Source organism: Carettochelys insculpta, chromosome 1, assembly GCF_033958435.1.
Source record: "Carettochelys insculpta isolate YL-2023 chromosome 1, ASM3395843v1, whole genome shotgun sequence".
Lineage (NCBI taxonomy): Eukaryota > Metazoa > Chordata > Testudines > Carettochelyidae > Carettochelys > Carettochelys insculpta.
Genome location: NC_134137.1, coordinates 258,018,115 through 258,044,924, shown reverse-complemented (window position 1 = coordinate 258,044,924; position 26,810 = coordinate 258,018,115). Strand labels below are relative to the sequence as shown.

Below are 26,810 nucleotides of genomic sequence, written 5' to 3'. Positions count from 1 at the left end.
GCTCTATCTAGTAGGCAACACTAGCTCCAAATGATGTATTCTGAAATTATTTGTATATAAAACGTGTGACACAACAGCTTGCTTAACAAGTATCTAAGTGACTTTATTCATTTAAGTCATAATTAAATTCATACATTAATACTTTGTACATTTCCCCTCACTCTTCAAAAGGCTCTACTCTGTAGCCATGCTGCTCATGGAGCTCTCTTTGACAGCAATTGGTGCTACATGGCTGGAGCAGTTCCAGTTGTGTACTTGGTTAAAAAATAAGAACAAATTGGTATTATTGCTAAGGCCTTTCATAAATGCATAGGCAGTGTCATTAAAATATGCCAGATGACTGACAGAAACAAAGCAGGTAGACTGCACTCATGACAAATCTGTCGATTAAGGATAAAATTTTACAAGGTTGTCTCTAAAGAAGTGAAAGTAGAAGAGTTTTCTTGGACACTGTCATAAAACTTGGGAGACTTTTCATGCTGCAGAAGCTTCTTATCAAGGGTGCTTCCTTTGAACCGTTGGTCATATTCTTGATCCAGATTGTTGTATCTGGAAATAAAAGGCAATATAACCCTCCTTTAAGTATTTGCTCTGCTGGGGTTTTGTTGTGTGAACTTGGGCTAGTCACATCACTCCTTGTTCCTCAGTTTTCCCCATCTGTAAAATGGGGATACTACTAAACTCCTTTGATATCGAATGGTGAAAACATTATGGAAAAAAAAAACTAGTAGCCTGTAGTGTTGATAAGTTAAAGGAACATGCATGAAAGAAACACCTAGGAAAAGCAGACTACTTTGCTGAAAAATACAAGTGTGATTTATTCATAATGGGCCTCAAAGCATATTATTGAACTTGTGGATAATGATATATTTAATTTTATATGGGGGAAACTGAGGTGCACAAAGGCAAAATTGACTCATTCTTGCAATGGATGGAACAATAGAAACCAGAGCTGATCTCCTAGATTAGCAACTTGGTATTTCTCCTTCTTGGTATAAATTCAAATTTAGATTAGGTATGACATTTAAGATATCAACATGGTATCACAAAACTAAGGAAATCTGTAATAAAACAAGTCAGATATTTAGTCAAGCCAAGTTTCTGGAAGCACATTTTCCTTGCTAGTATTCACTTCAAGAATACTTAGAGGCCATATCAAGTTACCAGCTTCCCAGCAAAAAGAATCATAGAAATTAGAGTCAGCAAAGTCCAATTAATTTACCTCAGGATAAGTTTTTCTTAGCGTGAATCACATTTTAATACAGAATTTATCTATTGGGTCCTTCCTATTTGCAATGGTATAGGATCCCTATCCTTCCGTGGGTGACAGAGTAGCATTCCCACAGCAATTGTTGATTATTATAGGAAAAATATTAATTATGTACTTAGTGTGGTTTTGGATTTTAATGCGCTTCAGCAGCTGGAAACAAGGAGGCAGAGGCAGCGCCAGCGCCATGTTCCCAGATGGCTTTGCAAACATTATTGGTGGTACTCTTGTTCCCAGTTTGGGACCGATCGACACCCCCCTGCCCAATTATAGAATATCTGTTGCTTACTGACAAGGTAGAATTGCTTCCTGCATTTCAGTGACCTGAGTCATTCCCCTATCTCTACCAGGCAGGCTAGCCGACATCAGTATGAAGCTGAGAAGCAGGAAACATTCCTTTGCCCCATTCCATCCCATTATACTCATCTTGCTCTAAACAGTTTGCTTCCTTCTTTAGTGTTTGCATTCTTCATGGAGTTTTAGATTAAGGTCCCTTTGACAATTGGGACAAAGGATGTATATTTCGTTATTAATCTTATCATAGTCAAAGTACCTTCAAGCCATTTCTCTCCAGGGAAAAAAGGCAAAATGCTGAATTCTGACTCCATGTATGGTAATCCAAAGAAATGCCTCTAGGCTTCTCAGTCAGAACTGCTTTGTTATAAGGTTTACTTGTAATTTTAATGAGAAATCCCACTGAATGAGAAAAATCACACTACTGAAGAGTCAGACCCTCATTTTCTGGAACTTACCTATGTGAAATGGTCCAGAACCCTAAGGTGTTCACCACCATTAAGGAAGCCAAGAAGAAAAAGAATCTCTCCAAGTTACCCTCATTTAGGAAGTTTGGGAACCAATTGCCTGTTGAAGCAAATATTGGAAGCTCTGTTAGTCAACTGGCTAAGAGGTCGGTCATGTATAAATTACTGAAATATAAGAAATGTCGGGGAATTGACCCTGGGTGTCTAGTTAGCACCCTGAACATTCGACTATTCTTCCTCATACACAAAACAGCTATGTTAAGAGAACATTTTAAGGTGGCAAAGTCAAGTATACTAAAAGTTGAGAAATGCAGAATTGAGGTTACCCATAACACCTTAACTAAAACACATGTGTATATGCCTTATGAGGCAGGCTTTAATTATATGCTCACATACTACTTTTTCCACAGGACACTTGCTGAGTGCAGAGAATGAGTCATGCTCGTTTTGTGAGATGTATTCAATATTTTTTCCCCTAATTGAGCAGAAGGTGCCCACAGGCCTTATTTTTGACAATCTATTAAGTCTTACTTTAGAGACAAAAAATATCAGTTTTTCACTTTCCACTCCTCAGACTTCCCATCTTATTCCCACTTTCCTTGCCCAACAAGTCCTGCTTTCTTAACCAGCCTTCTTATCCAGCTATTCTGAGAAGCAAACACACACACTGCTTTCAGCTCTTCATCCAATCTGTCTCTTTCCGCACCGTGGTCTCCAGCCATTCCCCCTGCTTACTAACCTGCTTATTTTCTCAGGCTCATTGGCCGGCATCTCTCTCCACAAAATCAAGTTCTTGCCAGATGTATCTCCCTTCCTTCCCCTCCATACCTCATAGAGCTGGAAGGGACCTTGAGAGGTCATTTAGTCCAGTCCCCTGCACTCACAGCAGGACCTATCATTATCCTTCACAGATATTTTTTTTTAAATCTAACCTGCCCCAGAAGCTTGAAAGGTCCTCCCCCGCAAGCACTAGGCTCACAACTCTGGGTTTACAAGGCCAATGCTCTAACCACTGAGATATCCCTACCCTGCTCCTGACAATGATATAAGGAAGGGGTGGGGAAATAGATCTCCTTGCCCAGCCAGTCCAACTCTCCTGGTAGCTCCTCTTGCAATCTCAGTATCACTTCCACTTACTGGTTTCCAATTTCAGGGGCTCCGTCTACACGTGCTGCTTCTTCCGGAAGCAGCATGGTAATGAGCAGCCTGGAAGATGCTAATGAGGAATGGATGTAAATTTCCCATGCCTCATTAGCATATAGCCACGCGATTTGGAGTCTGGAAGAAGCTCCTCTGGACTGCATAATACACGTGCAGATGCATGGCCCGCAGGGATCTTCCGGAAGGAAGCCAAGGAAGGTGGTCTTCCAAAGGAGGGTTTCCTTCCTGAAGATCCCCACAGGCTGCACATCTGCATGTGCATTCTGGAGTCCGGAAGAGCTTCTTCTGGACTCTGAATCACATGTCCATATGCTGATGATGCACGGGAAATTTACATCCGCGCCTCATTAGCATCTTCCAGGCTGCTCATTACCACTCTGCTTCCGGAAGAAACAGCACATGTAGATGCAGCCAGTTCTGTTTACCCTGACATTTGCAAACCCCCAACACAGCGTAAGTCCCAGTCCCTCCACTCCCCACCATTTGCAACAAAAATTCATAGTTCAAAATTTTCTGTGAACAGAAATGTAGCATGTAAGAATGCTCATACTGGGTCAGACCAAAGGCCCATCTAGCGCAGGACTGACAGTGGCCAATGCTAGATGCCCTAGAAGGAGTGAACAGAACAGGTAGTCATTGAATGATCCCTCTCCTGTCATCCATTTCCAGCCCCTGACAAACAGAGGCTAGAGACACCATTCCTACCTATCCTGTTTAATAGCCATTGATGAACCTAACCTCCATGAACGTACCCAGTTCTTTTTTAAACCCTGATAAAGTCCCGGCCTTCACAACAACAACATTTTCTAGCAAGGAGTTCCACAGGCCTACCATGTGCTGCCTGAAGAAAAAGGTCCTTTTGTTAGTTTTAAACCTGCTATCCATTAATTTCATTTGCTGACCCCTAGTTCTTATGATATGGGGCCAAATAAAGAACTTTCCTTTTTCACATTTTCCTCACCAGTCAAGGTACACCAGTAATGCATATCTGAGACAGTGAAGTCATTCAGTGCTTCAGTCTTCAGACCTTGCTGTACTACCATCCTCTCTCCAAAAAAACAAAAAGCCAGGAGCCTTCACCTTTTGTTGCTTGACATACTGGCCAATGGATCTGCAACAGCTAGGACTTTCTGTTCCTCTTTATGTGGCACACCTTAGCTATTTGTAAATACTCTAAAAGCATAGACCCCTTGGCCTTTTGCTAATGTAGAGCCTATGGCAAATTTCAGCACTTCAGACTCCATCAAGTAAAGGTCAACAACACATATCCCAAATCCTTGAGGCATTTTGGGATGTAACTTCAATACTTTAAGTTTTCCCCTGCCTGTCAGATATGTTGTGCACATCACAATTGCAGGAGCAGATTTGCTGAGGTTCTTGGGAATTGTAGAGATTTTCTTCCACAGAAGGAAGCCAGACACTGGTTTGACTGGATTTCCAGCAGTTCAGTTCTAAAGGGATGATCACACATGGTTTAAACACAAAACCAAACTGAAAGCATGGAGTGACAGAGGAGCTAAAATATCACAGCAAAACTCTCCAAGGTAGTATCAAGCCCCCACTCTAACCGGAAACACAGCCTGCTTATTCCCAAGAAAAACCAAAGGCTTTCTTTCTTCACTCCGCTGTTTCTAAGGTGAAGTCCTTTAGCATTAGAAAGCAGCTTCTCCCCCTCTTCCCCCCAAGGTTAAGCTAAAAGGTGAAGGAGGAAAACAAGTTTTCCTTTTGCAGTTGTGCCACTGCAAAATTAGTAGCCTTAATTGACCAAAGCTGTCTGTTGGCATTCTGGACTCAGTTTGGGAGACCGACTTAAGCTAATTAAAGTGAGAAGAAGGAAACAACTTCAGTTAGAATGACCAGTCAAAGGAATGAAGAAAGGATCTCGCTTTCATCCTCATACACTTTCATCCCAACCTCATAGCTGTAAACATCTCTCTCTCTCCACATATGCAGTCCCCTTTAGCTCTCACCGGCTCAATAAGGATCAGCTGTAATCAGTACAGTAGATTTGCCTCATCCTCTTCCAGACTTTGTTCTACACAGTGGTGCCTCTTCGCCTGTTGGCGACCAGCACAACCTCACCTCTACATGTGTGGTTCCCTTTGTGGTATTATCACAGAGCTAGTTTTAAAACGTATCATTTAGCATTGTCAGTTGACTGAGCTCCCAGGTACCATAACTTCATTTTAGCAGCTTATAAACTTTTAGTGTCATAATTCACAATCAGGCAGTTTTTCATTTTACATCCCCCAGTGGCTGAGAAAAGAAGGAGGGTGAGAGAGAGTGTACCTGATGAAAGGAAAAGCAAGCATGGGTTCTGTATTACAGCTTGTCAAAGCAGAGTTCACACTGTCTGTTGGATTATTTACATCTACTGGTCTAACTACGTGAGCAGCAGGGGCTTCGTAATGGAGCCCAGTTCATAAGGGAAGCCATACAGAAAATATGGCATTAAAATACTACTGACTTAGAAGAAAAATGAATTTAGTTCCTCTCCTGTGTGCTGCGGAGTTTGCGACTTCTGAAAAGCCAGAACCAAAGCTGAATTCCTGAGGTGGAATTTTGCAAAGGGTACCAAATTAATAGGGTGGGAGAGGGAAGATCTTTTTTAACCTCCAGATCAAGTCTAGAGATAAGCAGCGTGCTCTACTGCAGAGGTGGGCAATAATTTTCACAGAGGGGCCACTCCACAAATTTTGGGAACTGGTTGCAGGCTGGTTAGGGGCTCCCAGGGAGGGGCTAGAGAGAGAGAGAGAGAGAGAGAATGAGAATGTGTGAGTGGGAAAGAGAAACACTTTGCATGTGAGAGACAGACTTTGTGACACAGATTGTGTGTACCAGTGCATAAGTGACTGTATGTGTGTGGCAGTGTGTGCACGCTGGCTACTGCTGGGCAAGTTTCTGAGAGAAGCCGCTCTGTCTCTTTAAGGGGAATCTGTCCTGCTCTGTCATCCTCTCACCTCAGCTGCTGTGCACTCCTCAGTGAGTCACTTACTGTCCATGCTTCAGACTGGAGCAGCTCTGCTGTTTGATTCCCTCTCCCTGAACCCTGCCCTGCAGAGATAGGGTACAGGGGCAGGGGAAACACCCTGACTTCAGCACTACCCCCTCCTCCTCCTCTGCACAGCTAGCAGGAGACTCCTAGGAACAGCTCAGCTGCAGGTGGCACAAGGTCAGGGGAGGGGCAGATGAACAAATGCTGCTGGCTGTAAACATGCACTGTCTGTTAATCAGCTGGGAGGGCTGCAGAAAAATGCTTGTTGGGCTGCATTCCGGCATGATTTTGTGCACCCCTGCTCTTGTGGCTAGAACATTGGAACGGAAATCAGGAGACCCGGTTTCTACTAGTTGCTAGTGACCTCCAGCATGATTTTTGACAAGTCATTTCTCTCTGAGGTAGTTTGCCCCTCACTCTCTGCCTCGTGTTTGGATGGCGCGACACAGATCTGAAGTGGGGCGTTTTCAGACAATAATGTAATAGAAGATGGACAAGGAAAGCTACAACGATGCACATTTCACATATTCCTCAATGAATTAATATCAAGTGAAGGGATATGTTTAATGCTTATCACTCCCAAGTTTAAGTGTTATTACAGGCTGTATCCAACACTTGCTGGTTAAACAGATATCAGTAGATACTGCCATTGGGACTGCACGACATCTTTTGGCAACATCGTCCATTTGATGCTAATCACACAGGTGAGGTAGAATTCAGGTGACAATACTGGTAGCACCTACCTTAACGAAAACGGGCAACCGGGGCTAATAGCCTTCCTTCTGACCCTTCTTCCTCCTTTACATGTTTGCATCGCTACTTTTAGATACAGCTTGTTCTGAAGTGATTAGCAAAGGAAGGTTTAGTTTTGTATCTCTTCCATTAAAATGTCAGCAGAGGTAAAAGATCCAAAAGAGATCAGTTTCCCAGCTTGTACTGAAAATATCACTGTCACCCATCATCTGCTTGCACTCGTCAGATTTCAAGAAGTCTTATTTTATCATATTCACACCATACTTCTTAGATGAGTTAAAATGTGATTAATGCAGCCTAAACTCCGTATGACTGATAGCTGATCAACTGTGCCAATAAAAATTATCCTAAGATAGCAATATAGACTATGATCCAAAAAAGGTTTAAGCCATTTAATCAACACCTTCTATGCTCAGGGGTGTAATTCACAAATTTTAATCCTTTCACTGTATCTAATTCAGTATGTTCTGAACAGCTTCAGAAGAGTATGGGTACCACTAAACTAGGTACTGGAGAACGCAAAAGTGTCAGTAGCATAACACCCACACAATGTGGCTTCTTCAGTTTAGTCCTACAATAGCACTATTCAAGTGTCATCCTGCTTCAGTGTGAGAGAACAAGGGCATTTTATCAGAATTTTCCAGAGCTGAAGAAGTGGGTCTGTCCCATGAAAGCTCATTGCCTAAAAAGTATTTTGTGAGTCTCTTGAGTGTTGCCTTTGAGAAGAATAAGTACAATAAAGCAGCTTCTTGCATTACTCATACTTATAATCTTACACTGGGCAGACCTGTGATGAGGTCTGCCTGTCTCTTGTATGTACCTACTATTGTCTGTTCTCTTTCAGCTCTGAATTTCTCATGGTGTCTTCCACTAGTGGATCTTCAGGAAGTCACCCTACCCATGCCCCCAGCAGAATCTCACAGTCTGTATGTGAACGAAATAGACCTCTTCCAGGATACATGTCCAACAGAGCCTGTCACAGTACCCTCATTTGGTCTGTTCCTGTAGCAACTCTGGAACTCAGTCCTCAGCCCCTTCTGGACTTTTTCTCAAATGGTCCCCACTCTGGACCTTTCGCCTCCTGGAAAGCCTCAGCTGACCACTGCTCTCCACCTGAATTCCTCTTAACTGTTCAGTTCACTCCCCTTTCAGGGGTACCAAAGGCCAACAAATGGTGACCCTCTCCTGGCTCTTCAGTCTTTTCCCTATACCTATGGAGCCACTTTCCCAGTGGCGGATAGGGTAGACCTGTCGTGTCCACTCACTACTTCAGCTCCCAAACCACAGACCCTCCAAATAGCAGCCACCTGCTGTGTCCCTTTTTACTCAGTTGCTGCTGCTGCTACTGTTTCCTAGGCCACTTGCCTGCAACTCCAGCACCTTCATCCCAAGGCTGAAGTCCTGGTGGCACCTGGCTGGCAGAAGGGACGCACCTTTCTCACTCTTCTGGTTCTTGTCAGCAGCTGCTTGTCCGGCCCTGTAGCCATCCAGAATCCCTGTTCTTGCTCCCCAGGCTCCAAAAAGCAACTGAATCTATTCTGTCCAGTAACTCCTAGGTAGCCTGAAGAACTCATCTCTACTGCTCTTTCCTAGAGTGGGGTGTGGAGGAGCAAGAGGCGCCTAGCGGAGTTATTCTGAGTCTTCTACCCTTGCCACAAGACCATCAGAACCAAAAGTGAAAGGAAAATTAAGTGGAGAGTTGGTCCTCATTCAGCTTATAAAGTCTCAGGGACCCAATGAACCCCCAAATTAGGTAACTGGAGTAGATCTTTTATACTTATCTTTGTGTGACTATTTGCATATGCAACCGTATTTGATCATCTTCCATGACTATAAGAAGATTAATATCTATTCATTGTCCATATGCGGCACTACAGACTTCCTTAATCCATCTTCTACTCATTAATATTAATAGAGTGTGTCAATTACTTAATTCTTGTACATCACGGGGGTCACATTGCCCATTTAACACATTGCAGAAGACCCCCAAGTCTCCTCTAATTGGTACAACTTGTAGTCACCAGTTTATGTGCACAGCAAGAGAAAGTACAAATTGTGACCTGGGTATGTCCTTAGCCTATATCATTTTAACTATACCCCACCTTCGTCCCGTTTGTACAGAAAGTCTTGCATGAGGCCTCATGCCAGCTAAACAAGCCACTAACAGAAGTGTACTAATGCATTTATTTATATTCGCTTGCTCCCCATTACAACTTCCATACTTCTTCCGTAAACATGCTTAACAGCTACTTTATTCCAAATTTATAGACCTTCCCTGATCAGGTCAGAAGTCAGCTGTAAGCAGCACTGGAGGTTTTTAAAGGAACAAAGACTACTTTACTCATGCCAGTTGAAGCAACACAATCACAAGCACCCACAAAGATAATCAAGAATGACGAGTGTAAATAGCATAATACGAACAATTTAATCTTGAAAAACTATTGGAATAGAGTTTGGAAAAGGATGTCACGTCTGACACCATTTCCACAAAAGGCATCAAAACATTGGCAGCGCGGCAGTGAATTCTTATGCTTCCTTGGGAATGAGGTAAAGAAACCTCTAGTGGTTTCATCATAATATTTAAACTCGGCTCAAAACTTTTACAAACAAGCCTAGGTTAATTCATGATTCAGGATCAAAAGTAAGTAGCAAGTACTGCAGTATTTAAAAAATCTCCCTTTTGAAAAGGTACATAATAGAGATACAGAACTAGTTACCTTATATTTAATGGTTGTCTGTCATCGATGCTAATGAGTGGCCACCATTAAGATTATAACGAGAGCAATCCATGTCTCTAGGTCCTCTGATGAATGTTAAGCCACTACTGCCTGAACAGAGTCCAGCCACTGCCCCATATTTGGGGTTCCCTACACTAACTCTCAGGTTGCAGACTTTCTATCAGCATACTCTTCTGAGAGTCAGAGCCCCTTATCTACTGGTCCTCTCTGGGCACAATGCTGAACCTAGAGATTCCGAATTACTTAAACGCAGTCATTTCACAAAGCTATACCCTCTTCCGCTGTATGATTTGACATGTAGCAGTTGTCAAACTTAACACACACACACACACACACACGTTACATTGTCTAACACCTTATTCTCTTTTGTACATAACCACAAACCACAGGAGAGTACAGAACACATCTACTTTATACTTGAGAGGGCTTGTGTATCTGGCCGTCCGTGAGTTCTTTTGATCAAGAGCTCCTCCTACACGGTAAGAGCAAGGACTGCCAAATTTGGTATGCCATTTGTTCTCATTGTAACTTAAAGCAAAGTCAGGGTTTGGCTGTGCCAAGACAAAGGTTTGTGTGTGGAATGCAATTGTTCCTCATTAAATGGAACATGAGGAGTCTGGTAGCTGGGACAATTATATTCCAGACTAACTACAGAGGGGCAGCAAGCAAGCGCACCCTGACGAGCCATGTGGAAGCCACTGGCTGGGCTGTGCAGCTCCCATTGCCCCAGGCTGGCCTCAGGGAGCAGTCATCAGACCTCCCCACATCCCTACCCTTACTCCTGAACACTCCACCCCATGCCCAGAGCCTCCCACCCCCACCCTGACTCCTGCACCCTCCACCTTCTGCCCTAAATCCTGAGCTGTCTTCCAACTCCCTGCACTGAGCCCTCCACCCCCATCTCCCAACCCCCTGCCCTGACTCTACTCCTCGTCATCAACAACTTCCGCTGAGGGGGGCACGCTCAGCCAGCAACATCCATGGTCTTGTTGGACAACGGACCAAAGAGTCTCAGACCAGAGAGGTTCAACCTGTACCAAGGATGCCTTATCCCTTTGCTCTAAGCTCTTCCTAGTGTTTTAAAAGGTAATTATGAAACAGAGAACTCCGACCTACTAACTGTATCTAACAACGGTTCATGCACAAAAATCATACCTTTAAGGCCAGTGTACTAACCTCCTACCATGACCAATTCAGAAGAGTACTCAAAGGTCAGATTTATAATAAATACTTTCAGCTGCATGAATGTACAGAATTGGTTTGGCAATGTCACGAAAATGAGTTCTCTGGGAACATTAGTTCTTTTCTAAGCATTATGGAAATAATGTGAAAATATCTTGACACAAAGTCTTTGCATTGTGGATTTTGACAGCAGCTGGAAGTGTGTGGAAAAATGAAAGCACAAGGAAGTGTTATAATGTCAAAAGGATGGCTCAGATGCAGCTTGGTTTCAACTTTGGGTTAAGGTTCAACTTTGTCCTTATTTTGCTTGCTGCATGAAGTCAAGACTAAACTTTCCAGAGCTGACCAAGCAACAAACTATGCCACTTTGACCCACACTAAGCAGTTCTTTATGCCACTGATGTTCCCATTAAGGTGAATAATTATTCGAAGAACAAGGTACTACCCTCTGTGAGACAGGGTGGCAAAATGTGATCTGGCGGTGTGGGGAGGGGACTTCTTGATAATTTCTCGTTAATATCAATAAGAGCTGTGTGTCTAAATTGCCTTCTCAGTTTTGCAGCTCTCAACCCATTTTTCTTGTCCCTATTCTCAAGGCCCTGGTACAACGTATCTGCTACATATTCTACTGCATCCTTTGCAAAATAGTGAACACGTGCTGGTGGCTCAGAGGATCCCCAAGTAAATGTGATGGGGGACAGGAATGTGTTGAGGCTTCCGGTGGATAAAGGGCACTGGCCCATGATTTCAGACTAGAAAGCATGGGGCTCCTCACAGTTGTCACTCTCTAATTACTCCATCTATCACAAGTAAGACGGAGCATTAAAATTTGATGAATGCAGCAGCAGGTGTATATCCTATCTTAAGTCTATCTTAATTGTGAAAGTAAATCAATAAACTTTGGCAGCATCTCTTAGGTTTTTACATGCTTCTCCAATTCAATAGTCAATAGGATTAGAAAGCTCATCTTGCTAATGTACAGCATGAGGACATTCTTACCTTGAGAGCCTATGTACGTTGCCTGAACAATAAAGGCTCCCATAAGACAGCCAGCTCCATTGAAGATGGTCAAAAAGTGCATGGCCATCCCTCGGATTCTGCCTGGCACAAGCCTGAATGTTAAGAAGGAACCTTTGCAAGAAAGGAGAAGACAGTTACAAATTATACAAGGTGATAACCTTTCAGGGGTAACCAGGAAAAAAATACCATCACTGGAAGTCCAACCAGTTTGAAAAAGAGAAAAGCCCAGGCCTTACTGTGACAGGATACACTATGAAATTTATATTCCACAACTTTTTAAATGTACAGTGAAGGAAGCTCATTATGGAACAGCAACCACAATTGGTAGAGTGTGCCCCTTCAATGGGTTAAGTTAAGCCTGCTTTAATTGATCATACATTGGAACATTCCAAATCAATCACACAGTAATACTGCTACTTTTGCATGTGTGCATTCCTTTCCATCCAATGATCACAATACATTTTACAATTATTTAATTTAGCCCCATCTAACTTCATGAAATGGGAAGGGTCTCATTCTTCCATTCTATACAAGAGGAAGTAGGCATAGTGAGATGCCGTATGTATCCGTGTGCAAGTCACTGTAAATGGCAAGGCTAGGAATAAAGCTTTTTTTCCAAGTTTTCCAAGAGTGACTAGTGATTTTGCGAGCCCAACTTGAGAAACTCTGGAGAGGCATGAATCTTCAGGGGATGGATGATCAGTACCTTTGAAATTCGGACTCCCAATTTAAGGGTTTGATGACATACACTCAAAAAACTTATGAAACCTTCCCTCACAAATTCTCTAATCACTTTTGAGCAGTCTTGCCTCTCCATCCCAACTTCCAGTCCCATGCAATAATCAAAAGTCTGACAATCTTTAGTTGAAGGCTCTTACTAGGTCAAAACAAAAACAGCAGAGGCTACGTTCGGTAGCTTGGAGAGGCATTAGGAAAGTTGGAGGTGCTTTTGAATGCACAACATAGCTTTATCTGCACAAAAGTTTTCCACTGTTATTAGCAGCAATTCTGCTAGTGCAAGCAATAATTGGAGGGTGTTAGTAGAGATGCTACCATGGTTACCAGTGTTTTCAGATGGTGTCACTTAGAGCTCCGTAGAGCAGTACTTGACATGTTAACAATGCTGGTGACTTTAGAAGCCTTGTGGCATTCCTATTCCCCACCCTGATAGGTGGAGGGGCATCCATTTTTTGGCACTTTTTACACCAAAAAAGTTTAGGGGACAGCATATGCTCTGGTGATATTCGTTTCAAAAATGATACAGTGGGATTGAATCATCAACCTGTTTCCTTGGCTGTGGTCAGAAGAGCCATAGAAAATAAAAGTCCAAAGTCAAAATAATAAATACAAAGGATAATTTATTTCTATTTAAGTAGAGCAGTATAATTGGGCAATGCCATTAAAGCAACAACATGGCTTTAGAGAACAAAACTACAATGTGTAATACAGACTACAATCTTTAGGTCATTTGTGCAAATGCAGCCTCAGAGGGCACTGACTGAGACTTCCTAGTAGCTAAAGGCTCCTTCTTTATAAGTGTGGGGCCAAAAATGAGGGGTTCAGTGTGAGAGGGGGTGCCAGAAAGTGGGCATGGGGACTGGGTGGGCTGGGAACTGGAGGGTCCGGGCAGGTGTGGGGTGGAATGCAAGCTAGGGTCTGACTAGGAGAGGGTGCAGGAGAAGCTCAGGGGTATTGGTGGAAGGGGGGGTGCAGAAATGGGCTCAGGGTCTGGGTGGGAGGAAGGGTGTAGGAGGGTTTGAGGTCTGGAATGGAGGAACCAGGGTTCGGGTGAGGGGTCTGTAAGGGAGGGGGCAGGAGCAGGCTGGGTGAAGAGTCAGGGTAGGAGGGAGGGGTCAGGATGGGGGCGTGAATGCAGGAGCTTTCTGGGAGCATGGGGTCTGAGCAATGAGGTGCAGCTTACTTGTGTAGCACCCCAGACACACATGGCTCTGGACCTCTCCCCACCACCCTTAGGCACCACTCTCTTCTGCTCTGACTGGCCAGATCTCTGGCCAATAGGAGCAGTAGGATAAAGCCTCCCAGCAGTGCTGCCACTGGCACTCTCCTTTCCCTTTCCCCAGCTGGAGGCACACATGGGAGCAGTACCTACACTATATGGCACCACTTCCTGCCTCCTGGTGGAGAATGTGGGCTGAATCTGGCCCCAGCTTGCTTGGCTCTGGCCCCTGAGGCTCAGTGCTCCCCACACACCACAGGCTGGATGCTGGAGCATAGCCTCTGGATCCAGGTTTATATGAAGAGATACTAATCTGGAGACAGCTGTTGATAGGGAACCTGTGTGAGAAGCCTTGGAGAACCCCCCCTCCCCCGGCCCAGTACCAAAACTGTCTTGTGTCTCTTAGGAGGTGCCTCCTCTCGATGGAGCAGTCTTGCATCACCTCCCTGTGATGTGCCTCTTCTGCAGAACAAATACAGAACTCTGTCTCTGTGGCTGTCAATGCAGCACCTTCCTCAACCAGCAGGAGATTCCCATGGTAGCTCATTATTTGCCTTGTATTTGCCCCCTCCCAGGGATGTTTAGGTAGTTTTAACTAGCACAAAACCACAAATGAACAATTAAACTAGATTATTAGGGAGGGGGCACAGGAGTCTCAATGTGAACAAGATAAATTGAAGAAGGGACTTGCCTCTGCCTAGATTTCAATTCTTTAAAATATCACTCGACAAGGAGCAGAATTGCTTCTTTCATCATGAAAAGTGACCCACCGAGACAGTTTGCCAATTATTAATTATGGACTTCTGCCTTGATAGAATTTCTGCTATGACTCACAAATATTTCCTGCCCAGTTTTCTGCACAGCTGTTTGTTTTCTTTAGTATCACGCTTCGACTGTTGCCAAAATCTCTAGCCTTCATCCCCTCATTTTGGAGCACCTGCTGCATCTACTCCCAGCCATTCCAATCCTCCACATCCCCTCCTTTTCCCCTACCTTAGCTGATATTGCAGCGACCTTCAGGGGGAAAAAATCTTATTACAAAGACGGTCAATAGGAGATCCCAATCCCACATTTGGATTCTTGATTCATCACTGAACAGAACTGATAGTGCAACCACTGTCCCATCCTTGATTTGCAAGTCTAAAAGAAGGATTTGGAAAACCTATTAAAATGTAGTCTTTGAACCTGATTTCTGTTAATGGTGCTTCTACCTCACGCAGGAGGGAAGCCAGAATTTCTGGGGAAGAGGAAGGTCACCATACGGTATGCTACACATATGATAGTACAGTCTGTGGCCTTGTCTTCCCTGCAGGAAGAAAATACCTTTCTTTTTTAGGTGGGATAACTAATGGAAGGGCTGTAGGATTGTTTATTTGTATCATGAGGTAAACCAGGATGTGAATGTCCACATATCCACTTGGTGAGCTTACCTCATGGTAAAGCTTAAATTCTTCATCTTCAGAGTGCGTGAGTGCATTCGTTTCAGATAACTCACACACGTTACTGAACCCCAAGGTAAAAGTAGGGAAGACAAAGCCAAAGAAACCAATACACAGACCACTTGCCCTCATTAAGCACTGTTGGAGCTTTCTTTTCCCCCAGAAAAATATGGGTGCAAAGCGCACATCCTGGCCAAATTCACCTCTAGTAATTGCATTCTGCTTACCTAAATTACTCCTGAAGTTTCAATTGCACACTGTGTTCGTCATGTCTCCCAAAGCGTCGCTGTGAGCTATTTAACAGCTGCATTTCAGTGGTGGGTGAAGGGATCCCCTTAACTACGAAGGGGCTATTTGTTAGGAAACCTAACGTTCGCAAAGTGCTTTGAGACACTTAGACGAGAAGTGCAGATATTTTTGCAATGCATCAGACATTGTAGATTGGATAGCTCTGTATTTGATGAACCATTCACAGTACATAAATTATCTATTGGCAGAATAACATAGCTGGTGTGAACTACAGGTTGAACCTCTTTAATCCATCACTCTCTGGTCTGGCAACATCTGTGGTCTGGCATGGTTTTAGCCAGCCAGATGTCCATTTATCATGGGTGTAGCTAAGTTTCCCATGGTCCCATAAAGTTTGTGTACAGCCAGCCGTCCTGGCTCTCAGTGTTCTGTGCTGTCATTTAGCCAAATTACTCTTAGGTCTTCTAAGAGCCCAGTAAGCAGCAGAAGTGTTAGTAATGCTGCTAGACAATACTGACCTCCTGTGGTTAGGCAACTTCTCTGGTTCAGCACCAGAGACGGTTCAACATGTAGTTAAGGCTGTTCATTTAGTGCTAGGATATGCTTGACTTTTTGCCCCCAGCCTGTCTCTCTTTGGCCATAACTAGGAATCAAGATGTTAGAACCATGCTTTAAATGTAGCACTTTTAAAAAGATGCAAGTACTGTAACAAGAACTAAATACTGCTTGATAAAGAACAGGTGTACTTTGTGAGCTTGAAACCACACCACAAAACCCCTTGGAGATACTGAATACTCATAGAAGTACTGTCTTTCAACCCTTTGCAATTTTTCTGCTTGCTTGTTTCTGTGTTTAAGGAACAACATTCAGAGTTAGAGGAATAAAGCCATAGGCAGACATTGGCTGCCACTAGGGACTAGATTGTCTTATGGGTTTCTTTAGCACACTATTCCTGGGGGGAATATTTTTGTGCATCTCTGCTGTAACAGACATACTTGCCAACAGGCAATTTGAAATAAATTGCCAAAATAATTGAAACTAGTGTTATTTTGACAAATGAAATTTGCAGACTTTTAAAATGCAGTACACAGAATTTTAATTTCTAGGCACAGAATTCCCCCAGGAATAGCCACTCACTGCAGTGGCATGTATCTGTGCAATGTCTCTAAAGATCCTTAACTCAGTTGATGACCAACGGCGGGGTGAGAGTGTGCATGTGTGTGTGATGTTCCAAATGATGAAATTTGTTTATTCAGGTTGTTGTTTTAAAAAAATATCTAGGAAGTGACACTGTGAAAGGATAGCTATAAATAGTGAGATGGCTACAAAATCAAGCTGTCAAGAGCCTCAACAATTTGAATTCGGCCTCTTCTGCATATACCCTATGATACTGACTAAAAGTCAAGGATATCCTAGCACTAAATGAACAGACCCCTCTAGACTGGCACCCTCAGGACCTGACTGGTGCTGAACCAGAGAAGTTGCCTAACCACGGGAGGTCAATATTGTCTAGCAGCATTACAAACACTTCCGCTGTTTACTGGGCTCTTAGAAGACCTAAGGGTAATTTGGAGCTAAATAAGAGCACAGAACACTGAGAGCCAGGGCAGTTGGCTGTACACAAACTTTATGGGACCATGGGAAATTTAGCTACACCCATGATAAATGGACATCTGGCTGACTAAAACCATGCCAGACCACAGATGTTGCCAGACCAGAGAGTGATGGATTAAAGAGGTTCAACCTGTAGTTCACACCAGCTATGTTATTCTGCCAATAGATAATTTATATACTGTGAATGTTTCATCAAATACAGGGTTACCCCCTCTACAATGTCTGATGCATTGAAAAATATCTGCAGCTCTAGTCTAAGTGTCTCAAAGCTCTTTGCGAACGCTAGGTTTCCTTACAAATAGCCCCTTCATAGTTGAGGGGATCCCTTCACCCACCACTGAAATACAGCTGTTAAGTAGCTCCCAGTGACACTATACATAATCACATCATTTTTTCCCACCTACAGGACCCGCACCACATTCAATGAGCAGGATGTACTAGCAACTTTTATTCCAGCATTTCCTGCATTTTGAGAACTTGACTTTGCAGTTTTAATGTTCATTAAATGTTCTGTCTTAAGTGTAATAATAGAACTACTGGGGCCATGCCAGGAAGGGGACACTCACAAATGGTCTTAAAAAGTAAATAAGTAACAGACAGTCACTTAAGACAGCCTTTGGAAAAAGATGATAAAATAATCCCTCCATTGTACAATAAACTCTTTCATATCTGACATTTTATCATCTGGAACTCCAATAATTGGTATTTTAACCATAAGTAAATTTTAGTTATGTTTCCCATAAGTACAGTGGAGTGAAAGTAAAGTAATTACAAATAAATACAGAAAATACAGTGTAAGTTTACAGTGTACGGTACTACTGCTGTTAGTAAATAAAATACTCTGTATACATTTTTGTTTGTTTCTGAATATCTAATCTTGTTTTTCTTTAGTGTTATACATTGTTAGGTACACCTCTTTACCAGCCAGAATATTTGAATATCTGGCAACCTCCCAGTCCAGGGGCTCCTGGATATGAAAGAGTTTGCTGTATAATGGGAGTTAGGAGGTCAGTGGGGTTTGTAGGGGCTCAGCACCTCAAAGCTAGCCCTGAGACTGACTTCCCCAACCCCAAGACATTCCAAATTAGTGTGTGTTTTTGAACATTTCAGTCTTAATACCAATTCATTTATTTGAAGGATGACCTTGGTCACTTCATCTGACTCCCTGCATGCCACAGGCAACAGCATGCTACCAGGGAGTTCCCGCATCAAATCTTTAACTCCTAGTTGAGTTAGAGCATCTCTTATAGAAAGCCGTCCACTCTTGATTTAAAGATGGAGGGACAGAGAAAACATTACATTTCCAGGAAAGTTGCTCCAATGTTTGATTACCCTTACTTTTAGGAACCTGTGCTTTATTTCTAGTTGGAATTTATTTAGTTTCATCTTTCAGCCACTGGACCTTGTTATGCCTTTGTCTGCTTGATTAAAGAGCCCTCTACTATCAAAAAATCTCATACAGATGCTGATAGAGCATGATCAAGTCACTTCTTCACCCTTTCTTTTTTAAGCTAAATAGTGAAGGTTACAATTTTCTGTTACACGTAGCCTGTAACCTAGAAACCACATACAACTGTCTCAGTAAAGTGCTGGAGATGCACGGATGAGGAGGCATTATGTATGTGCTAAGCATTATATCCAAGGAAATTATCCTTTGAGTGAGACCATGACCCTCAGTTCCCAGAAGTCTAAGAGTAAAAGGATGACAATTCATATGCTCAGAATATTCAGGCTGTTTCTTTCTTACCCCTGTGTAAAACCTGAATACTTCTTAAATTGTTTTAGAACAATAAAAACAAAAAGAAGAGAACTACACACAATATATATATTCTGTGGAATTCACGGCTTGAGAAGGTCATTTAGGCAACTATTATACATAGGTTTTAAAAGAGCTCTGCATAATTTTTGAAGGTTAACAACATTTGTAGTTATGTAAGACAAAATAAGGGTAATTAAATCACATGCTTTTCAGTATAAACTAACAACTTGCGGAGGGTAGAAAGCCAACACACAAGTGGGAAAGCGTGGAGTTTGCTTAGTGCAGTTATCAACTCCGCTGGGTGGATTACAAGATTTAATGGTCCAGTGGTCTGATCAAGACTGACAAATTCTAAATTCCTCCTAATCTCAGAGAACATTATTGTTCACTTTGTAGTACAGCAAGGAACAGAAATTAAGCTCCTTCAATGCTGGTGATGAATAGGCCTATTCAAAAACCTCTGGAAGAGAGCCAGGGGTGAGAAATCAGATGACAGTCATTCTAATTCTTCTTGTGAAGTTAATGTAATTCCTTGTTAGCTGATAAAAGGTACTTACAGGTGGGAGTTACCAAAGCTTCAGCCACTCCAAGTAAAATGTACTGAGGAGCCAGATGAAAACAAGGCATGGAGGAAACTGGAAGCACTTTGCCTGAGAGAATCTGTTCCACCTGAGGGAAGTCTTTCCTGTGTATTTCAGAAAAGCCAGCAACCATCACAGACAGAGCCACGGATAAATGACCTACAACTGGATAAATGAAGCAGAGAGAGAGGCTTTCTGAGGAGAATAAAGTTAGAGGATTCCAGTATATTCAAGTGATACACAATTGTAATGTTTTATACAGTACGATACAGGTGCACAGATCTTCAGAACATCAGTAAAAAGTATTCACTGCCCCAAGGAGCTTACAGTCTGAACAAGATAAGGCAAAGGCCGGGTGCTAAGCACAGGGGGTTCAGCTTTCCGAGAAGGGGGAAGGCTAAACGTGGCAGAGGAGGAGACTTGTTTGAAAAGGTGGGCCTTAAAGAATCATTTAAAGGGACACAGAAGGTGGTGAGTGGGGGAAGAAAAAGGAGAAATTTGAAAGTATGAGGGGTCACGCGACTAAAGACCATGCATAAGGAGATAAGTATGGGCGTAAGGTGAGAAGGCTGCAAAACACATAGGGAAATTCCCTTGGGAGCACTTTACATTGTCCGTAAAAGGGTAATGGTATGATCAAGGGATGCACACGTGATCTGTGTCTTGTCGCCAGTGTTCCCTCTAATTTTTTCCATCCATGGGCAGAATACATTTTGTGATGTGCACCAAGGCATGTGCAGAGGTGCAGCACCAATAGAAACACATTCTGCCAGCTGTAGGTGGCTGTGAGCACTCTGCAAATCAACTGAGCAGCACCCGAATCTCTCATGGGCTGCCATCACATCTTTTATCTTACAGGGAACGCTGCTTGTCAGCCCATTCCACTAGGTATGGAAGATCATAAGACCCAGTTAAGATCCCTCCAAGATTTTTTTAAGTTTCTGTTAGCAAGGTGTCATTCGTGGCTCCACAGTTGAGGGCGCATTTAATTTGCAAAGGTGGTTTGAACCCCCTTGGGTCTGGAATTGCAATACATTCTGGCAGCCTCCTGCATCCTCATGGAACATCCTTGACTTCAATAGGGCTCCACCCCATTGCTTATGAATAATGATATGATGTGGTCATACAGATCTCAGATTCTGTGACTTCTTCAGTTTCAGCCTCAGGCAGCTGAGCTTTGCTTGTCTGGACAGGTTCTAGCATCGGTTTTACATATTTTTCCTCAAGACTGTTCTGTGAATTCTGCTTAATTTTACCTTGACACACTTGTGTCCATACTTGTGTGTCACTAGCTAAAGTGTCTCATTTAATATTAAAAGAGCAGGCAGTTTTTGGGGGGACACTTTAACTAGTGCAGCCCTTCTACATCATTCCTATGCATACTAACTGAGCTTGGCTTGATCTGGTTGAATTCTACTGACCAACTCTTTGAAGATACATTAACAAAGGCAAAGCAGTAGTATTAGAAAAGAAAAGTAGTCTTGATCTTTAAAACCATATTTGTTTTTTGTTGATAGTGAAGTAGAAATTTCTCATCTGAAACCAGATTTAAGCAATCCCCTTAAGTTTGTTTTTACAGGAGAGGAAATGGTATAAAAGCTGTGAAAAAGGGATTTGAAAGTTCACAGCTTTCTCAAAGTCCATTTGTCTTAAAGATCTCGCTCACAAGAGATCACATGGTTACAGCTGTCTCTGATCATCCAACCCATCATCTCATGAACCACTGTTAGAAGAAGTGGTACATGTGCAAATGAATAAACAAGGTGAAGCTGCAGTACTGTATGCTCCCCATCTGTGCAAGATGAGTGCAAAGCAGTAATAAACCACTATTTTTCTGGCATGATAGCATTTTAAATGCTGTGGACTTCAACAAAGGCATGAAGGTTGGTACTTATACCTTACTTTTATACTATTGGATATCTCTTGCCTAGACAGAAAGAAATTGCTGTAGCCTCACAAATCCATAGCAAGTCCCAATTTTCAGAAGTGGTCTCTAATTTTAGGCACCCAGTTTGAGACAGCTGCATTTCACAAGTCCTGGAAAATAGCAGCTCCAATTGACTTCCTCTGGAATTGTGAAATTTCAATAATCTTGAGAATCAGGCCATAAGATACCCAAGTTGGCTGCAAAAAATTGTAAATATTTAGATTTAGAGGCCTCTTTGACATGCTATTCCCAAATACCTGAGCTGTCTGCTAAGTTTCACCTTGTGTTAGGAAGTCTCATGCTGTCCTGAATCCCAAAATTGTTCCCCATTCACACTACAACATCCAAAGGCCTTAGTCTCTGAGACTGTTTAAATTATGCCAAGGTTAAGATTACACTGAAGCGGAGACAAAGGATATAGAGCATTGAGCAGGGGCGGGCAATAATTTTTGCTGAGGGGTTACGCCAAGAATTTGGACAGTGGTCAAGGGCCTCACTCTTCCATGAAATTAATGGAGGAGGTGCTGAGTCTGGGTTGGAGGTTGGGTGCAGAAGGGAGATGTAAATTGGCCAATGGGAGCTGAGATATTTGCAAGGGGGTCATGAGCAGCATATAAAGCCTCCCGCTCCTTCCTGCATTCTGGAGCAGAGAGCCACTTAAAGCAGTCACTGCCAGTTCTGTACCTGAGGCTTTGTGCTGGATGGGATTCTATGTCTCGGTGGGCTGAATCTGGCCTGTTGAGAGTATTTTGCCACCTCTGGCATTAAGGGTTGCCACAGGAGCCCAGCAAAACCCCTTCCCAAACTCTGCTAGTCTGAAGTTTTCCTGCAGGCCCAGAGCTTGTAATTCACTTTTTTAAAATAAAAACTGCATTCATGGAAGATTTCATCATTAAGGACCTTTTAGGGTTTATTAGGAACCTGAATTAATTCTTGCTTAAAAAAAAAAAAGGTGACCAGAGAAGCTGCAACAGCATTTTGTAGCAGATGCATCATGTTAATAATAGGTATAAAGCCCTCCAGGAGCTTCTTGCAATCTACTCCATCAAAAGTTCCCCAAATAAAAAGGTATGTTAGTGCTGGGCAAACCCCAGAGGATTAGACAGAAAAAAAATATTCCTACTTGGTATTTTATATATAGTCTTTTTCATCCTGGGTCTCAAACCACTTCACAAATATTTAACTTCTGAATACCCTACTATGTTAGTGATTCCAGGAAGAACGAAATTAAGAGGTTTGCCCAGGATCACAAATCTACTAGAGCTAAGAACAGGGCAACCAAAAGAAGTCCAGCCTCATTCATCTGTTTTAGCTACTGGACATCACTCACCCCTACCCCCCACTCAAAAAACAACAGGTTTTGGATACTTATCTGAACTTGGATTGATGCTTATGACAGCAGACACTCTAAAATTCTTTAGGCATTCTTATGGTTTTTGTCTGAACCTTCCCCAATTTTACATCCTTCTTGAATGATTGACACCAAAAATGGACACTGTATGCCAGTGGTGGTTGCACTAGTGCCAAAGAAAGAGATAATACCTTGCACCTACTCCACATCCTCCTGTTTAGGCGTCCACAGATCTCATTCAACATTTTAGCTACAGTGTTACTCAGAGAGCTAATATTCAGCTGATTGTCCATCATGACCCCAAGTAATTTTTAAAGTTACTGCTTCCCAGACTAGCATTCTCATCCAGTAAGTGTTACTAACATTCATTGTCCTTGGATACACAGTTTTACATTTGGCTGTATTAAAACATATCGTATTTGTGCAAAAAGAATAAAACTATGATAAAATTGTACTTAAGCTACCACTAATTTTTACTTTTTTGATCACTACGTCTTTATTAAGAAAAAAGTCTAATGTATAATTCCCGCCTAGGCCAGGTGCAACGCATCCTGAGTTAAGAAATTGCCATCTGTAATTACTTAGAAATTCTACAGATGTTTTCATACTGACTGGCTGAGACCTCCTTCATACACCACTCAAGGACTGGCTACATGGTAGATTAGTGCACACAAGCTTGTGAGCAGAAACAACTTGAATAAACACCAATACAACACAGTGAAAGTCCTGGAGAATGGCTTAACCCATGGACATCTAGCGAGGACGCTTCTCAAAAATGACCCAACTGACAGAGAAATGTTGTGCTACTACTATGAGACCAGGGCTTAGTTGTGGGTAATCTAGTTACTGTAACCAAAACAACCTCTAAAGTTTGTCTATTGAGTTTTATTAAGAATTTATATGGGGGGAGATATTCCTCAATGGTTTGTTAGCCAATTTTAAAAAAGAAAACATGGCAACAAACAACATAGTTAAATGACATCAGTTAAACATGAGCGTAGTACAAATTTAAGACGTGACGGCAGGCTCACAATCTCCTCTAAAGAATGACGCATTTGAGAGTGGTGCTCTGCATCTCCAGGAGGCTGGTGGGGTTGTGCTAGTTATCAACACATAGGCTATGTCTAAACTGCAAGCTTCTGTTGGGAGCCCAAAGCAAGTCTGCTGCATCGGGAGCATTCTGCCACTCCACGAGGAAGAAAGGATGTCTCGGTAGAGGGGGGTGGATGGGCCAAATGTGAGGAAAGCCTCTCTTGACAGAAGTGTCAGCAGGAGATACTCAGATTCATTGCACAATTTGCGCATCTTTTGCCAAAAGTTCTTGGCAATCTAGACGTAGCCATAGAGTGAGGCTAGGAGGCATGGAACAAGGCAGTAAGGTCAACCTTTCTTAGTTTCCTTTGCATTCATCCCACCCACGGGAGAGTCTCTAATCTCTGCTTCATGTCAGAGTAGAATTAAATAAACACCTAACAGTTTGCAGAACACCCTGGCAAAAAGGGGGGGGAAAAGGAAACAAGCCCTCCAGACAAGCCAAAACAGCACATACATCCCAAAGTCCCTGCCTCATCTCTGCTCCACCACCTGCCCTGTCCCCACTTCATCCCTTCCTCAAGCTCCATTCCTGCACACCTCTGCCCCACACATTTTATCCCTTGCCTGAAGCCCAATCCTGCAAGCAACATGAGACAGCGGATTACCAGGGGTTCTAGTGCAGGGCAGCAACAAAAGTCAGGTTTCCCCTGCGCTCACCATGGTGGCAGGAGCCAAGTGACCTGGCCATCTGCTGTGCTCCACCCCACCACCTCCCTTCTTCCAGCCTGCTGCATTCTGCTTCACTTTCAGAAGCTGGGCAGTGAGGAACGAACGTAGTAACAGTCTTGGATGCAAAAAGAACACACTATTAGGGTATGTCTGCTCTACCAAGTTCTGACAACAAAACAATGAGTGTTCACACTGCCATGTGACTTGTGTCAGGAAAAACACCCAATTTTGGTGACAAAAAACTTCCACCCTTAGAAGAGGCTTTTTTTCTTTTCCCCTCCCTTTTTTGTTGACAAAGAGCCTGTGCAGCCTCCTCCGTTTGATTTGCCGACAGAACTGATTTTTGCTAGCATCCCACAATCCCCGTCCTGATGTATCTACTCAGTGTTTTCATCTCTGCTGCCCTGCAGGTATGTGCCCTTCCCCTTCCAAGGCTCTTGGTCTGGGAAGTATCTGACAGCTGAGTGAGATACTCCATTTGGGGAGCAACCAAAGAACGAGTCATTGGAATTTTCCAATTCTGCCCTGAACCAGGAACACAGGGGGCAGGGAGATAGGCTGCAGCTGCAGGGGGAGGGGCACAGATTGCTGTGCTGATTTGACATTCCTCAGTGTCACAGAGCTACTTATGATGCTGCTTCCAGGATAGGACACTGTGGCTACGTCTACACGTGCAGCCAACATCGAAATAGTCTATTTCGATGAATAACGTCTACACGTCCTCCAGGGCCGGCAACGTCGATGTTCAACTTTGACGTTGCTCAGCCCAACATCGAAATAGGTGCAGCGAGGGAACGTCTACACGTCAAAGTAGCACACATCGAAATAAGGGTGCCAGGCACAGCTGCAGACAGGGTCACAGGGCGGACTCAACAGCAAGCCGATCCCTTAAAGGGCCCCTCCCAGACACAGTTGCACTAAACAACACAAGATCCACAGAGCTGACAACTGGTTGCAGACCCTGTGCCTGCAGCATAGATCCCCAGCTGCCGCAGAAGCAGCCAGAAGCCCTGGGCTAAGGGCTGCTGCCCCCGGTGACCATAGAGCCCCGCAGGGGCTGGAGAGAGAGCATCTCTCAACCCCCCAGCTGATGGCCGCCATGGAGGACCCGCCAATTTCGACGTTGCGGGACGCGGATCGTCTACACGGTCCCTACTTCGACGTTGAACGTCGAAGTAGGGCGCTATTCCTATCTCCTCATGAGGTTAGCGACTTCGACGTCTCACCGCCTAACGTCGAAGTTGGTGCTGCTACTTCGAAGTAGTGTGCACGTGTAGATGCAGCTTGTGCGAGAACTTGGAGGGAATCCCAAGATGTGCAGGGACCAGCTCTGCCTTCCTACAATACTGCACTGTGAGATACATACCCACAGCGCATTGCTTACAGTGCCAGGGATGGTGCCCCTGTAATGGAAGGGATCTGTTGACAGAGGGAATGTGCAAACTAGACAGATGATTTTTGGGTGTCAACATAAATTTTGTCAACAAAATTTGGCAGTGTGGACATACCCTAAGTAGTACCAGGGGGTAATATTCCTTCTTCATTTGGTACCCGTGTGACTGCTGTCCAGGTATGGTGTCCATAATGCAGGGATATTGATCAATTGGAGATAGTTCAGAGAAAAGACATAGGAGTGGTCAAAAGGATGAGAAGATACGCCCTGTAGTGACAGAGTCAAGGAGCTCAATTTAGTTACCTTAACAATGAGAATGTGATTGAATCACTATTTTTCTGTAAAAACAACAAGAAGTCCTGCGGCACCTTATAGACTAACAGATATTTTGGAGCATAAGCTTTTGTGGGCAAAGACCTGCTTCGTTTGATGCCTCTGATGAGCGGGTCTTTGCCCACGAAAGCTTATGCTCCAAAATACCTGTTAGTCTATAACGTGCCGCAGGACTTTTTATTTTTGAAGATGCAGACTAGCTTGGCTACCTCTCTGATACTTGTCTTCATGTACTTAACCAGAGAACTAAGATTTGAGAAAGAGCTTCTCAGTCTAGCAGACAGAACACTGGAAGTTCAAGTTACACAAATTCAGATAGAATAGTGAGGGTAAGTAGGTAATGGAACAACTGACCCAGGGTTGCAATGCATTGTTCATCACTGGCAAATTTTAAGATGATGATCAGTAGTTTTCCTAAAAGATATGCTCTAGTTCAAGGGGAAATTTGTTCAGGGAAGTCCTACAACCTGTGTTAAACAGGAGTTCAGGCTCAATCTTCACAGTGGTCCTTGCTAACCTTAGAATCAATGAATGTGTAGTAGAAATCATGAAGCAAACATACTCAC

At 43.2% G+C, this 26,810-nt stretch overlaps 1 protein-coding gene across 1 annotated transcript in view; it reads right to left on the bottom strand.

Annotated features, from left to right (window-relative positions):
* Nucleotides 1-401: 401 nt before the first annotated feature.
* Nucleotides 402-26,810, bottom strand: part of SLC15A5 (solute carrier family 15 member 5) — a 66,345-nt gene continuing 39,936 nt past the window's right edge. The window contains exons 7-10 of the mRNA XM_074983741.1: nt 19,453-19,641; nt 11,857-11,988; nt 2,020-2,128; nt 402-549 (exon numbers count right to left, since the gene is read on the bottom strand). Of these exons, the coding sequence (XP_074839842.1) occupies nt 402-549; nt 2,020-2,128; nt 11,857-11,988; nt 19,453-19,641 (578 nt within the window). The remainder of the gene's footprint in view (nt 550-2,019; nt 2,129-11,856; nt 11,989-19,452; nt 19,642-26,810) is intronic.